At 46.2% G+C, this 17,383-nt stretch overlaps 1 protein-coding gene across 3 annotated transcripts in view; it reads left to right on the top strand.

Moving 5' to 3' along the window:
* The window catches only part of LOC120919544 (zinc finger protein 37-like), a 69,251-nt gene that overhangs the window by 18,801 nt on the left and 33,067 nt on the right, over positions 1–17,383 (top strand). For 2 of the 3 annotated variants that reach the window (XM_040331747.1, XM_040331750.1), the window contains exon 2: positions 12,845–12,960. In XM_040331747.1, coding sequence (XP_040187681.1) covers positions 12,856–12,960 — 105 coding nt within the window. In that variant the 5' untranslated portion in view covers positions 12,845–12,855. Of the gene's footprint in view, positions 1–2,608; positions 2,710–12,844; positions 12,961–17,383 lie in introns of those variants that run through there. The other variant, XM_040331749.1, reaches the window with a different exon arrangement.

Raw genomic sequence — 17,383 nt, 5'->3', positions numbered from 1 at the left:
GGCTTGGTCTGCTGCTGGGCAGAGGGGCCGACCGCCCCAGCTTCCTGAAGCTGTAGAGACACTGTGCTAGGCAGGGGCCAGTGGCGCTCTGCCCTGTTTCCAGCAAATCTGCTGGGGACTCCACATCATCCGCTGCAGCTAATCGTTGGGGAAGGAGGCTGGATTCCTCCATACCCAAACTGTGCAGCTGCCATTTGGGAGGTGAGCTGGCTGCTTCCTTTTCCATTCCCTCATCTGGCTGCTGGGACAACATGTCTGTGGTACCGTCTCCCAGATGCACAGATTTTTGCTGGGGAGGAAAGACCACATTCTCCACCCTGGCCAACTGTTGGGGAGGGACGATGCACACCTCCTCTCCCTTCTCCCCCGGTATCTGCTGCTGGGAAGTGATCGCCACCTTCTCACCCTGAGCCTCCAAAACTGTCACAGGGGTGGGGCAGAGGTCTTGAACCCTCTGTCCGGTGACCAGCGCTTTAGCTGGGGAAGTTCCTTGCAACTCCACAGATACTGCTGTTGGTGATGGGCAGAGCATAGTGAAGTGTGGCCCTGATACCAGCTCTTCTGCTGGAGGCTCCTCAGGTTGTTCTTCCTCAGCAGAAAAGTCTATCAAATCCCCTGTCTCTGCAACTGGTGTCTGGGGATAGAGGTTCACCATCTCCTGTCCGTGGAACCCAGAAGATGCTATCGGTGCTGGGCAGAGGTTAGCAGTACTCTGCCCTGCTGTCAGCACTTCATCTTTGGGGATGGCAATATCCAGATTTTCCACTGCCGATTCTCTGGCATACTGCTGGACAGGCACATTCCTCCATCCAAGATCATCCCATGCAGAAACAGGATCATCAAGGTCAGTCAGCAGTCTGTAGGCGATCTCCAGCTCCCATTCCTGAACGGCCAGACACTCCAAATCTTCCAATGCCCAGTGCACTTCCGAGATGTTCAGTAGCCCTTCTCTGAAATCCATGATTTCGTCCAACCGCCACTCCAAATCACTCCAAAAGTTAGGGTCCCCTGTCAGCTTCACATACAACAGTCCCAGGCCACCGTAGCTTAAGCCTTCCATTGTGCTGTCTTACACTATCCAGGGACATGCTTGGGATACATGCCACCGAGGTGCTCTGTAGCTCTCATCCAGCCGCATCTCTGCCCAGACCAGCCTGCTTAATTCAGCTGTCTGTTCCTTGTGCGTTTTTTCTCCCAACAACAGCACCCGCAATCCATACTGCGACCAGTACCTTTCCTGGTTGGAGGGGAGAACTTTTCCCTGGTGTCGCTGCTCACGGGCTAACACTTCCTTCCAGAGTTTGCAGCGAATAGAATCAAACCATCCCAGCAGAACCTGCTCTGATACTGGTCCTCTGTGCTGTATCTGCTTCTCTTGCAACCTCCTTCCGAATTCCTCTTCCATGGCGGCTGGTATCTGTACCTCTCCTCTCCTGCTATCCGAACCTTGGATCCAGGTGGAGGTTGGATGTCCCCGACTGCAGGAAGCGTCCCGCTGCTAGCCATCAATGTAACGGAACGTTTGAGTGCTTCCGTCATATACCGCTTCCTATCAGTCTGGATATAGATATCAGATATTCCAGCTGCCCTCAACACATAATGAGACGAGACTTGTTTGTGTGCTAAACATGGAGTGTTTAATAGAACCAAGAATGTAACCTTATATACAGTTTAAAAAGGAGGTAACCAGAACATAAATTAACATGAGCTAATTAACAAATCTTTTACCCAGACGAGGTGACTCCAACATATGACCTTTCAAGGTAGACGTCCCGTCTCCGCTCACCTGCTATACAATACACATTATCATCAGTGTAAACACAGGACATCTTCACACAATAGCATGGTCAATTAGCACAGAGAACAGAGAGATGGCTGGAGGCGAGGACATTAGCATCTAACATTATGAATGAGTCACTCTTACAATTAACCCGTTGAGTTCAGAATCAACAACCAGTAAATAGTTCTTTACAGATATCCTGGAATATATTGTCGATAATAATATCAGAATAATCCCATCTTAGGTAGTCCAAGATATAATTTCTCAGTCATCCTATGCCCCTAGTGGACATAGGATGATTTTAGACATAAGAGGGTCCTAGTCTGTCACAATAGGCTCATGTATATTTTAAAGTTGCCCCTTGGAACGTGCGTGTGTGTTTTTTTTTTTATGTTTTATTGAGGTAATAAAAGGAAAATACAAAGTAAAATTAGTGCATTGAAGGGAGAGGTGTTAAAAAGGGGGGGGATAGAGAGAAAGAGAGGATAATAGATCCCAGCATTAATATGTGGGGGGGGAGATGGTAAAGGTACATTTTGACCAAGAAAACACAATAGATTCACACTTGGATCTATATGGTCCTGTATATAGAGGATGGGTAAGTGGGTCCAGCGCGTAGGGATGCAATGTTCAGTTATAGTAGCATAATGCTTCTGGGGTGAGCTAGCCATGGAGACCAGTGTTTAAAGTGGATTTCCACCCAAAAGTGGACCTTCCGCTTTAAGCACTCCTTGCCCCCTTACATTCCACATTTGGCATGGCATTTTTATGGGGGGGGGGAGTGGGTACCTTCTCTTTAGTGGGACTTCCTTCCCACTTCCTTTTCTTGAACATCTAGGCGGCGACTCCTCTGGGCCTAGGCGGCGCCACGGAGAGAAGGGATAGCGGAGCAAGGCCCAGGACGCCCGCATGGCCGTACCGTGGGACAGGTAAGTGTCTGTTAAGTCAGCAGCTGCACTTTTTGTGTTAATAATTTATTTTTGTCAATTAACAAAATGGAAAATAAGTGTAGTGTATATAGTGTAGTGTATATATATAATACATAGCAGAGCATATAGTGCAGTGTGTGTGTGTGTGTGTATGTGTGTATATATATATATATATATATATATATATATATATATATTGTGACAGGAAGTCAGGTAAATCTGGGGATGTTGTCACACACGGGAGATACATTTCTGCCTTTTTTAGAAAATTCACCAATTACTATCAGGTGTCGGCTGCAGAGGTAGCCAGAAAGGTTTAACTAGTTACCGACCGCCCACCGTCGTTATACGTCATCACTTTAAAGATGAATATCTCGGTAACGGCAGCAGCTGCTGCCACAATCAAGATATTCATCTCTTCAGTGGGCGGTCTGGTACACGATAACGGCGGTCTCCGCGGCGGATTCGCCGCGAGATCGCCGTTATCGGTGGCGGGAGAGGGGCCCCCCTCCCGCCGCTCTCCCGCGCCCTCCGCCACTTACCGTAGCCGTCGGTAGCGGCGGAGGCGATCGGGACCGTTCGGCTGGTGACTGGGGATGAGACTGAAGGAAAAATCTCCTTCACCCGTCCCCATAGCTCTGCTGGGCGGAAGTGACGTCAAAACGTCAGTCCCGCCCAGCGTCTTAAAGCAACATTTTTTTTTTTTTGTCATTTGAAAAAATGACATTTCCAAATTTTTTTTTTTTTTTTTGCATTTAAGCCTAAATATGAGATCTGAGGTCTTTTTGACCCCAGATCTCATATTTAAGAGGACCTGTCATGCTTTTTTCTATTACAAGGGATGTTTACATTCCTTGTAATAGGAATAAAAGTGATTTTATTTTTTTATTTTTATTTCAGTGTTAAAAATTGTAAAATAAATAAAAATAAATGCGAAAACCCCAAAAATAATTTTTTAAGGCGCCCGCATATGAAAACGGTGTTCAAACCACACAAGTGAGGTATCGCCGCGATCGTTAGAGCGAGAGCAATAATTTTAGCCTTAGGCCTACTCTGTAACTCAAAAAATGCAACCTGTAGAATTTTTTAAACGTCGCCTATCGAGATTTTTATGGGTAAATGTTTTACGCCATGCCACGAGCGAGCGCAATTTTTAAGCGTGACATGTTGGGTATCATTTTACTCGGCGTAACATTATCTTTCACAGTATATTAAAAAATTGGGCCAAATTTATTGTTGTCTTATTTTTTAATTTAAAAAAGTGAATTTTTTCCAAAAAAAGTGCGCTTGTAAGACCACTGCGCAAATACGGTGTGACAAAAAGTATTGCAATGACTGCCATTTTATTCTCTAGGGTGTTATAAAAAAAAATATATAATGTTTAGGGGTTTTAACTACTTGGTAACCGCCCTATAGCCGAAATACGGCTACAAGGTGGTTCCCTAACTCTAGGAGGGCGTCAATATACGTCCTCCCAGAGAGTCAGAATTGCGCGCCCGAGCGGGCGCGCACACGCGATCACCGGCGCTCGCTGGGTCCACGGGACCCGCAGCAACACGGATCGCGGTAAGGAGCCAATGGAAGCGGCTCCTTACCACGTGATCGCGCCGTCCAATGACGGCGCGATCACTTGTAAACAAACCGGCGTCATGTAATGACGCCGGTTCCTCCCTCTCCTCTCTGTACCGTTCGGTACAGTGTGAGAGGAGAGGGGGGGGGGGATCGGGCGGCAGCAGCAGCCGCCGCACTGTGGGCTGGATCTGTGACAATTGCAGTCACAGATCCAGCCATCCCTGCGCAATACTCTGCAGTAAAAAAAAAATGATAAGTGCTAAAGTAAAGTGCAATACTCTGCAATACCCCACCCCATACTCTGCAATACCCCCCCCCCATACTCTGCAATACCCCCCCCCCCCATACTCTGCAATACCCCCCCATACTCTGCAATACCACCCCCATACTCTGCAATACCCCCCCCCATACTCTGCAATACCCCCCCCCATACTCTGCAATACCCCCCCATACTCTGCAATACCACCCCCCCCATACTCTGCAATACCACCCCCCCATACTCTGCAATACCCCCCCCATACTCTGCAATACCCCCCCCTATACTCTGCAATACCACCACCCCATACTCTGCAATACCACCCCATACTCTGCAATACCACCCCATACTCTGCAATACCCCCCCATACTCTGCAATACCCCCCCAATACTCCGCAATACCCTCAATACTCCAATACCTTGCAATACGTCGCCTATGGGGATTTTTAAGTAGCAACGTTTGGCGCAATTTCACGAGCGTGTGCAATTTTGAAGGGTGACATGTTGGGTATCTATTTACTCGGCGTATCTTTCATATTATGCAAAAACATTGGGCTAACTTTACTGTTTTTTTTTTTTTAAGCACAAAACAGTTTTTTTTTTTTAAAAACACGCGTTCAAAAAATTGCTGCGAAAATACCGTGCAAGATAAAAAGTTGCAACAACCGCCATTGTATTCTCTAGGGTATTTGAAAAAAAAAAACATATATAATGTTTTGGGGTTCTATGTAATTTTTTTAGCAAATAAATGATGATTTTTACATGTAGGAGAGAAATGTCAAAATTGGCCTGGGTGCTCCAGAACGCCTGATGGTGCTCCCTGCACGTTGGGCCTCCGTATGTGGCCACGCTGTGTAAAAGTCTCACACATGTGGTATCGCCATACTCGGGAGGAATAGCAGAATGTGTTTTGGGGTGTAATTTGTAGTATGCATATGATGTGTGTGAGAAATAACCTGCTAATATGACAGAAACTAGAATTTTTTTTTTATTTTTACAGAATTTTCAGTCTTTTTTCTTTTATAGCGCAAAAAATAAAAACCGCAGAGGTGATCAAATACCACCAAAAGAAAGCTCTATTTGTGTGAAAAAAAGGACAAAAATTTCAGATGGGTACAATGTTGTATGACTGAGTAATTGTCATTCAAATTGTGAGAGCACCGAAAGCTGAAAATTGGTCTGGTGATTAAGGGGGTTTTCGTGCCCAGTGGTCAAGTGGTTAAGTAATTTTCTAGCAAAAAAAAATGTTTTAGTCTCGTAAACACAGAATCTGAAAAACAGGCTCGGGGCTAAAGCGGTTAAGGACGTTGGATAGCGTCAGCTGTTCAGAATGAGAAAATTAAGGCCTCTTTAAATTGTCCAGTGGATTACTACTGAATGCTGCATCCTGATGCTTGTTGAGCTAAGGAGAGCAGTGAGCAGAGGAAGACTTCTGAAGGTGAAGTGGTTGTTGATATTTTTGCTGTGTCATAAGAAAATCAAAAAAGACTATTGTTTTCTGCTGGAAGATCAGCAGTGTCTGCCCAACAGTAGGCTGTGCCAGACTCCATAGGTAGGTTCCTGTGTTGTGAAGGTAGACGGCCCAAGTGGCCAGGGTTTATTTTATGTTTTGTTTTGTTTATGCTGTTTGGCTGAAGGCATCAAAACTATGAATTAACACATGTGGAATTATACATAACAAAAAAGTGTGAAACAACTGAAAATATATTTCATATTCTAGGTTCTTCAAAGTAGCCACCTTTTTGCTTTGATTACTGCTTGGCACTCTCTTGGCATTCTCTTGATGAGCTTCAAGAGGTAGTCACCTGGCGCATCACCCCATCACTCTCCTTCTTGCTCAAATAGCCCTTACACAGCCTGGAGGTGTGTTTGGGTTTATTGTCCTGTTGAAAAATAAATGATGGTCCAACTAAACGCAAACCAGATGGAATAGCATGCCGCTGCAAGATGCTGTGGTAGCCATGCTGGTTCAGTATGCCTTCAATTTTGAATAAATCCCCAACAGTGTCACCAGCAAAGCACCCCCACACCATCACACCTCCTCCTCCATGCTTCACGGTGGGAACCAGGGTGGGAGTCCATCCGTTCACCTTTTCTGCGTCGCACAAAGACACGGGGGTTGGAATCAATGGGTCAGATTCACGTACCTGCGGCGCAGTGTAACGTAACCCGTTTACGTTACACCGCCGCAAGTTTTCAGCGTAAGTGCCTGCTTCTCAAAGCACTTACCTGTAAACTTGCGGCGGTGTAACGTAAACCCGTCCGGCACAAGCCCGCCCAATTCAAATGGGGCGTGTACCATTTAAATTAGGCGCACTCCCGCGCCGGACGTTCTGCGTTTATGCTCCGTTCGCAATTTTCCCAACATGCTTTGCGCGAATTTACGGCGGCCCGACGTGTTTGTGAATCGCGACGTGCGTAACGTACTTACGCCGAAAAAAATAATTCAAAAGCGACGCGGGAACGACGGCCATACTTTAAAATGGCTGGTGTAAAGTTAAGCAATGAAAAACATTGCTTAACTTTGCAACGGGAAAAAAATACTTGCGCCGATGTAACGACCGCGAAAACCTTCGTGGATCGCCGTAAACCCTCATTTGAATACCCGACGCTGGAATATGACGCAAACTCCCCCCAGCGGCGGCCGAAGTATTGCATCCTAAGATCCGACAGTGTAAGTCAATTACACCTGTCGGATCTTAGGGCTATCTATGCGGAACTGATTCTATGAATCAGCCGATACGCCGTCGTATCTCTTCTGTGAATCTGGCCCAAAGATCTCAAGTTTGGACTCACCAGACCAAAGCACAGATTTCCACTGGTCTAATGTCCATTCCTTGTGTTCTTTAGCCCAAACAAGTCTCTTCTGCTTGTTGCCTTTCTTTAGCAGTGGTTTCCTAGCAGATATTCTACCATGAAGGCCTGATTCACACAGTCTCCTCTTACCAGTTCTAGAGATGTGTCTGCTGCAAAAGGTGGCTACTTTGAAGAACCTAGAATATGAAATATATTTTCAGTTGTTTCACACTTTTTTGTTATGTATAATTTCCACATGTGTTAATTCATAGTTTTGATGCCTTCAGTGTGAATCTACAATTTTCATAGTAATGAAAATAAAGAAAACTCTTTGAATGAGAAGGTGTGTCCAAACTTTTGGTCTGTACTGTATATAATTATATTAGAGTGTGTGTGGAAAATATATAGTGCAGTCAGTGTAGTTTATATATAATATAGTGCAGAGTATATAATATAGTGTACTGAAGTGGTTAAGGGGGCCCTATGACAGAATTATGATGACATGGGGTCCCCCCAAAAATCCATACCATACCAGGCCCTTTGGGTCTGGCATAGATTTTAAGGTGAACTCCACGCAAATATGTAAAAAAAACATTGGATTGGGGTCCCCCCTAAAATCCATAACAGACCCTTATCCGAGAATGCAGCCTGGCAGGCCAGGAAAGGCAACCCCCCCCCTCCTGAACCATAACAGCCTGCTTGCCCTCAACATGGGGGGGGTGCTTTTGGGGTGTCCCCAAAGCACATTGTCCCCATGTTGATGGGGTCAAGGGTCTCTTCCCGACAACCCTGGCTGGTGTTTGTCGGGGTCTGCAGGGGGGGCTTATCAGAATCTGGAAGCCCCCTTTAATAAAGGGGGCCCTTAGATCCATCCCCCCCCCATGTGAATGGGTATCTGGTACATTGTATTACCAATTCAGCTAAAAAAAAGTTTCAAAAAGTAAAAACCACAAGAGACAGGTTTTTGACAATTCCTTTATTAAGAAAGAAAAGTGTCCCGCGATGTCCATCCATCTCCAATCACGCCGCCCGACAGACCCGAAAAATAGAAACTAATAAAGCTCCACCTCCATGGGAGGCCTTTCAACTGCTTCGTCTTTTGGCTTTATAGGGGTTGTAAGGGTAAAAATGTTTTCCCCTAAATAGCTTCCTTTACCGTAGTGCAGTCCTCCTTCATTTACCTCATCCTTCGATTTTGCTTTTAAATGTCCTTATTTCTTCTGAGAAATCCTCACTTCCTGTTCTTCTGTCTGTAACTCCACACAGTAAGGCCCCATACACACGATAGAATTTATCCGCGGATACGGTCCAGCGGACCGTTTCCGCGGATAAATCCTCTCGAGGATTTCAGCAGATTTTAATGCGATGGAGTGTACTCACCATCGCATTGAAATCCGCGCCGAAATCCTCTGGCGATGACGTGTCGCGCCGTCGCCGCGATTATGACGTGCGCGACGCTGTCATATAAGGACAAGGAATATAAGGACGCTGTCATATAAGGACAAGGAATCATTACGACGCATGCGGGGGATCCCTTCGGACGGATGGATCCGGTGAGTCTGTACAGACCAGCGGATCCATCCGTTGGGATGGACTCCAGCAGATGGATATGTTGTGCATGTCAGCAAATATTCGATCTGCTGGAATCCATCCCAGGGGAGATATATCCGCGGAAACAGATCCGCTGGCGTGTACACACCATAGGATCTATCCGCTGAAACCCATTTGCTGGGATTTATCTGCGGATGGATTCTATGGTGTGTACGGGGCCTAATGCAAGTCTTTCTTCTTGGTGTGGCGTGTCGTGCTCGCCCCCTCCCTTGAGGGGGCGAGCAGGAGAGTCAGGACGCTCTCTACGTTGCAGATAGAGAAACAAGCTGTGTGTTAGTGGGTGTCCTGACTCTCCTGCTCGCCCCCTCCCCCCTCAAGGGAGGGGGCGAACACGACACTCTACACCAGGGAGAAAGCCTTGCATTACTGTGTGGAGTTACAGACAAAAGAACAGGAAGTGAGGATTTCTCAAAAGAAATAAGGACATTTAAAAGCAAAATTGAAGGATAAGGTAAGTGAAGGAGGACTGCACTAAGGTAAAGGTAGCTATTTAGGGGAAAACATTTTTACCTTTACAACCCCTTTAACAGCTGTTCTATAGATGAGGACCGACCGGGCCACCCGGTGATGTAACGCGTGACCCTGCCCCTTCTGACCTCATATGATTTCAGAGGGAGGCGGGGTTAACCGGTTACATCAGCGGGTGGCCCTTCCATTGATTATATAGGAGCTGTCAAAGTGAAAAGACAGCAGTCGCCGGGAAACCTCTCATGGAGGCAGTTTTTTCATTTTTATTTATTTCGGGTCTGTCGGGCGGCGTGATTAATGATGGATTTACATTGCGGGACACTTTTTTTTTTTTTTTTATAAATTAATTGTCGAAAAACTGCCTATTGTGGTTTTTACTTTTTGACAATTTTTTGGGGTGAATGGGTAGGGGTACAATGTACCCGATACCCAGGCCAGCCATCAGCAATTTTGAGGCCCTTTACACAGTTTTAGGCCTGGACCCCCTGGGCATGACTACCAACATTCCCCAGGGTCCGCCCACTAAATCTATCCACTGCCCATCCCACCATGTCATCCTCCGTCACATGTCGTCGTCCTCCTCCATACCATATCCTCCTTCATCCCATGTCATCCTCCTCCTCCTCCAGCCCCATGTCCTCCTCCATCCCATGTCCTCCTCCTCCTTCTCCAGTGCCATTTCCTCCATCCCAGGAAAATACAGGTGATCGGTTGCAGTAAATACCACCCCTCCTATCCAGGTGTGACCGGGAGGCTGCTCAGGCTCCTTGAGGCTATGCCCACAGTCCAGTCTGAATAATGTGTCTGGGTTTCAGGCGGACATTATTCGAAACCCAGACTGTCTGGGTGAATCATGGAAGGTGGCAACCCTAGTGTCACCCCATATATTGATAGCAGCCAGTGTAGCCCCCAAACAATGCAGAGAGGAGCAGCATAGTGTTGGGCTCCAAAACACAATACAGTAGAGCAGCAGAATGTGGCCCCTGTGTGCCCCAGGATACAGTGTAGGAAAGCAGCAGAGTGTGGCCCAAAGGGGCCCAAAACACAGAATATAAGTGCAGCAGCGTGGTCCTGCTCCTAAAAAAAACTATCTTGTTAAAAACTTTTTTTTTGCATTATACATGTTCCCTAGGGCAGTACCCGGGTCCCCATACACTTCTTTTTTTTATGGCAATGACTTGCATAGAAGTCTTTAAAACAAGGACTTTGATTTTTCATGTTTGTGTCCCATAGACTTTAATAAGTTTCACATGTTTACTAGAACTTTTTGCCTTTTCTGGTGCGAACTGAACCGGGGGGGGGGTGGGAGGGGGTTCAGCCCATCCCTACCCTCCAGAAATGAATTCGTGCAGCACTTGAGGATGGGTAAAATTGAAAAGTTTATTTCCCTTGTTGTGGAGGAATCCAGACCATTGTCTTATGCAATGAAAAATACCCTGTTTCCCTGAAAAAAAAACCTACCCCTAAAATAAGACCTAGCGTAATTTTCCAGGAGGGCTGCAATATAAGCCCTACCCCGAAAATAAGCCCTAGTTTAAAATCCTATAACCCACTCTATTACAGTAGTACACAATGTAATAGAGTGGGTTATAGGATTTTAACATAAATGCAGGGAAGAGAGCTCCGGCAGGTCACAAAAGCGCAGAGTGGTGCTATAATGAAGGTATTTGGCACAATTATATTACAGAAATACACACATTGTACATTATATACTACAGTAATAGAGTGGATTACAAGATTTTACAAGCATTTTAACTAAGTTCACACTGGGGATTCCTAACAGGCAGGTCGAGAGAGGGGAAGAGAAGACAGCACATTACATGATAAGACCTACCCCAAAAATAAGCCCTACTGTGTCTTTTGTTGCCAAAATTAATTTAAGACCCGGGCTTATTTTCGGGGAAACACGGTATAATAATCCAAAGTGCTAAATTATTTGATTCACCATGTATTTATAGCAGTATACCCCTCCCTAATACCAACCAATTCCACTTGTGTAACCCTCTATACTTCCAAGACTGTGAAATTCTAGAAGACTCTTATTTTTTAGCAATAACAAGCTCACTTGGAGCAAGCCATCTCACTCTTTCATGCTTGTTCTCACATAAACTATACCTTTTGCACGTCCATCACCACAATATATGAGGGGATATCTGTCAGTGTTTGAAGTTTGAAAACTAAGAATTCCCCAACACCCTATTATTTGGTTGAAACCTGGGAGAGTTCAGTGATATTTTATCATTTTGGGGCCATTGAATCAATGGAGAAGGCCAGATAAACATTTTAAGGGTTCCATAAGCTTTAATTGGCTCCTACCCATTACAACTCCTTTCAAATACAATGGACCCATTGTGTGCCAAAAATTCCCCTCAGTAGTGCCCTCAAGTAAATGAGCTTATTCCTAGGAGGAGGGGGACCTGTAAGTTCACCATAGAGCTTTTTAAGGTTTGACCTCATATTATATGTTTTTGGTAAATCCTAAAGGAAAAAATTTACAGAAAATTGTATAGTGTGTATCCAGCTTTAGTCTCATACTTCCCATGTGACAACACTGGTACTTGGCAGTTGACCATTTAGAAACCGGTACTCTGTCATGGGGTGTGGACATAGTCCTTAGCCCGTGTGTAAGCTCCCACAAGGATTTACTTGCGGCTCACACAGGGCAGCATAGTGGTGTAGTGGGTATCACTTTCGCCTAGCAGTAAGAAGGGTCACTGGTTCGAATCCCACTACCTGCCTGGAGTTTGCTTGTTCTCCCTGTGCCTGTGAGGGTTTCCTCCGGGTACTCCGATTTTATCCTACACTCCAAGGACATGCAAGGTTAATTGGCTTATGTCTAAAATTGTCTATAGTATATGAATGTGAGTTAGGGACCTTAGATTGTAAGTTCCTTGAGGGTAGGGACTGATGTGAATGTATATGTAAAGCGCTGCGTAAATTGACGGCGCTATATAAGTACCTGAAATAGCAATAATAATAATAATGCTTCCAAAGGTAGAGGAGCAAATGAAAGTAAGTAGCCTCAGGACAGATATCTTCTATAAGGGCCACATAAAAAAAAAAAACTTACAAATACAGCTTTTGAAAATCTAACTCTTCCACTCCTATTATATAATATCCGAGTGGATATCTGTTATTGTTGAAAGTTTGCAGATGCCCAAACATCATCATGGAGAACCAACTGAGAATGCCTACTGTAAGTAATCGCATGTGTATATGCACCTATTGAAGGATTGTATACTCAATATTCAGGCTGCACATTTGTTTATTTTGGTGCCATTACGTGTACTAACACTGTGTTTTGTGTTCCCCTACCATAAAAAACATGCATAATGTATATAATTTGGCTGTATCAGTTTACTGTAAGTTGGTTGTAAATCATTGTCTCTATTCAACTGTATATAGTCATTTACACAAATGTGTCATTTTTCAGTTACTGTGAAGATGACAGATCAAAGTATGATGAATGAAACGTCACTGTCCACGTCGGATTCCATTTCAAATGAATGCAGCAACATTCCCATAGCAGAAAATGACACATCTGTAAAGGTAATGTAGAATACTTTAACTGGGGGAAAAAATGAGGTACCGCTCATACTTGGCCACTGACGGGCATACTTTTGTTTGCCAACCTTCTTTGGAAAAAAAAGTATGTGTGTTTGTGTGTGTAAAATTATTTATATATAATATACAGTATTGCCAAAAGTCTTGGGACGACACCTGCCTCTTTACACGCACATGAATTTGAATGGCATCCCGGTCTTAGTCCGTAGGGTTCAATTTTGAGTTGGCCCACCCTTTGCAGCTATAACAGGTTCAACTCTTTTGGGAAAGGCTGTCCACAAGGTTTAGGAGTGTGTCTATGGGAAAGTATGACCATTCTTCCAGAAACACATAGGTGAGGTCATCTATTGACGCCCTCCCGGCAAAATAGGTCCACACTGTAGCCGTGATTTGGCTATAGCGTGGACGGGAAGGGGTTAAGAAAGTAATTAACAATAGCAGCCCCTGCTATTTTTTTTTTTTTTATGGGTTATGACAGGAAATTAAAAGAGGTACCTAATGGTCCAACTCTTCCCTCTAACTACCATTTTTTTTTCCTGTCCTCAGGGATAGGATCTGAATACTCCAGAGAGGATTGTTTTTGCTTAGCAGCTACAAAGTCTTTCCTATTGCTGACAGAGATTCACCAACCTGAAGGTGGTCATTTGTGAGACTACAGGAATACCATGGCACTGAAGAGGATTTTCCCTCTGCTAGTCAGTCCTTTCTTTCAGGTGGTGGACACTAAAGTGTAATGACTCCATCTGGTAAATGGGCCGGAAGAGGAGGTAGCATATGCATATAGGAAAAAAACAAGATGCGCTAAACAAATAATATAACAAATAAATGCACCCAAAGATCATGTCACAACTGATTGTCCATGAATGATAAGGAAAAAACAGGAAAATAGGGAAATCAAAGTCCTTAGAGGGACAACGTAGCTCCTATTCACCAGTGCAGTAGAAAAAAGAAAACCAAAAGTCCACAGATGTTGATCATAAACATGTGGTGACAATCCAATAGACAGTGATCCTCAAACCATAAGGCCTCGTACAGACGACCGGATCTATCCGCTGGGATTGATCCGCAGATCAGTTCCAGCAGATAGATCCGGTCGTGTGTACGTCCGAGCGGACATTTCCTGGCGGATAAAAATCTAGCCGACGGATTCCCAGCGGATAAAAATTTCTTAGCATGCTAAGAAATCTATCCGCTGGAATCCAGTCCAGCGGACTGATCCGGTCGTCTGTACAGACTCACCGGATCAGTCCATCCGCTCCCCTCCCTTGCATGCGTCGTAATGATTCGACGCATGCGTAGAAGTATTTACCTTCTAGCGTCGCGCACATCGCCACGTCATCGGCGCGACACGTCACCGCGGATGTATTCCGCGCGGATTTCGATCTGATGGTGTGTACAGCCATCAGATCCAAATCCGCCAGAGGATTTATCCGCTGGAAACGGTCCGGCGGACCGTTTACAGCGGATATCCTCTCGTGTGTACGGGGCCTAAGAGTATTGAATCCGCTTACCAGATTACCAGCGGTCCCTTAATTAAAAGAGGACCCCAGAAAGCATGTAGGTTAACACTGTGGAAGTTTGAGTACAGATGGGCTGAGCTGGATGCCAATCCCCGTCTCATTCCAGTGCAGTGGCGGCTGGTGCTCCAAATTTTTGGGGGGGCGCAAACAAAGGAAAAAAAAAAATCGCAGCCTCACTGTGCCCATCAAATGCAGCCACTGTTCCATCAATTCGCACCACTGTGCCATGCCATCAAACGCAGTCACTGTGCCATCAATTGTCACCACTGTACCATGCCATCAAACGCAGCCACTGTGCCATGCCATCAAATGCAACCACTGTGCCATGCCATCAATTGTGGTCACTGTGCCATCAATTGTCACCACTGTGCCATGCCATCAAATGCAGCCACTGTGCCATGCCATCAAACGCAGTCACTGTGCCATCAATTGTCACCACTGTGCCATGCCATCAAACGCAGCCACTGTGCCATGCCATCAAACGCAGCCACTGTGCCATGCCATCAAACGCAGCCACTGTGCCATGCCATCAAACGCAGCCACTGTGCCATCAATTGTCACCACTGTACCATGCCATCAAACGCAGCCACTGTGCCATGCCATCAACCGCAGCCACTGTGCCATGCCATCAAACGCAGTCACTGTGCCATCAATTGTCACCACTGTGCCATGCCATCAAACGCAGCCACTGTGCCATGCCATCAAACGCAGCCACTGTGCCATGCCATCAAATGCAGCCACTGTGCCATGCCATCAATTGTGGTCACTGTGCCATCAATTGTCACCACTGTGACATGCCATCAAATGCAGCCACTGTGCCATGCCATCAATTGTGGTCACTGTGCCATCAATTGTCACCACTGTGCCATGCCATCAAACGCAGTCACTGTTCCATCAATTCGCACCACTGTGCCATGCCATCAAACGCAGCCACTGTGCCATGCCATCAAACGCAGCCACTGTGCCATGCCATCAAACGCAGTCACTGTGCCATCAATTGTCACCACTGTACCATGCCATCAAACGCAGCCACTGTGCCATGCCATCAAACGCAGCCACTGTGCCATGCCATCAAACGCAGTCACTGTGCCATCAATTGTCGTCACTGTGCCATGCCATCAATTGTGGTCACTGTGCCATCAATTGTCACCACTGTGCCATGCCATCAAATGCAGCCACTGTGCCATGCCATCAATTGTGGTCACTGTGCCATCAATTGTCACCACTGTGCCATGCCATCAAACGCAGTCACTGTGTCATGCCATCAAACGCAGCCACTGTGCCATGCCATCAAACGCAGTCACTGTGCCATCAATTGTCACCACTGTACCATGCCATCAAACGCAGCCACTGTGCCATGCCATCAAACGCAGTCACTGTGCCATCAATTGTCACCACTGTGCCATGCCATCAAATGCAGCCACTGTGCCATGCCATCAAATGCAGCCACTGTGCCATGCCATCAAAAGTGGTCACTGTGCCATCAATTGTCACCACTGTGCCATGCCATCAAATGCAGCCACTGTGCCATGCCATCAAATGCAGCCACTGTACCATGCCATCAAATGCAGCCACTGTGCTATGCCATCAAATGCAGCCACTGTGCCATGCCATCAAACGCAGTCACTGTGCCATCAATTGTCACCACTGTACCATGCCATCAAACGCAGCCACTGTGCCATGCCATCAAATGCAGCCACTGTGCCATGCCATCAAACGCAGTCACTGTTCCATCAATTCGCACCACTGTGCCATGCCATCAAACGCAGCCACTGTGCCATGCCATCAAACGCAGTCACTGTGCCATCAATTGTCACCACTGTGCCATGCCATCAAACGCAGCCACTGTGCCATCAATTGTCACCACTGTGCCATGTCATCAAAAGTTGTCACTGTGCCATCAATTGTCACCACTGTGCCATGCCATCAAATGCAGCCACTGTACCATGCCATCAAATGCAGCCACTGTACCATGCCATCAAATACAGCCACTGTGCCATGCTACCAAACGCAGCCACTGTGCCATGCCATCAAACACAGCCACTGTGCCAATTGTCACCACTGTGCCCTTTAATTGTCGCTGTGCCAATTGTCCCCACTGTGTCACTGTCCAGTCATCCATCCACCTCGGAGATTTATATTATAACCTGCTGGGACTTGTAGTTCTCCATAGTCTCCTGGGGCTCAGGTGCATGCAATCCACCATCTTTGTCCAGTTTTTCTCACTGCTGGGACTTGTAGTCCCATAGATGGTGGATTGCATGCACCTGAGCCCAGGAGAAGATGGGGAACTACAAGTCCCAGCAGGTTATAATATAAGACACCCATCCACCTAGGAGCCTTATATTATAACCTGCTGGGACTTGTAGTTCCCCATCTTCTCCTGGGCTCAGGCTGCTGACGGCTGGCATTTCACCCATAATATGCATTGCATTGAACATTAAAAATCATTATCAGTGACGGCCGCCCGGAAACTTTCAATAAGCGGGGGGGGGGGCTAGGGGTCCTGACGGCCGCCTATTCATCCAGATGGTACATTAAAAAAGTTTTAATAAGTGAGGGGGTTAGTGCTAGAGGGTGCCGCGATTTTGCCCAAAAATATATTTCTCACATGGGGGACTGGGGGGAAAGGCATGGCTTCAGTTAGTTCCCTACCTCTTTGCAGCAGATCCTCTCACTCAGGCCGTGCGTGTTCTATTGAGCTGCAGCGCTGAGGTCACTTCCTGTGCTTGGAGACTGTGAAAGAAAGCACCGCCCACTGGGGCAGTGAAATAGTTCTATGCACTGTGTGCACTCACTGCACCCGCCCGGCCATAATACAGGCCATTGCGCCGGAAATAGTGGCGCGTCGGTTTGCGCCACAAAGGCATATTTTAGCTGCCAATGTA

The sequence above is a fragment of the Rana temporaria genome, chromosome 12 (genome assembly GCF_905171775.1).
Source record: "Rana temporaria chromosome 12, aRanTem1.1, whole genome shotgun sequence".
In the NCBI taxonomy this organism is placed as follows: Eukaryota; Metazoa; Chordata; class Amphibia; order Anura; family Ranidae; genus Rana; species Rana temporaria.
Note: the sequence above shows the minus strand (reverse complement) of the source record. Positions and strands in the feature narration are given on the sequence as shown.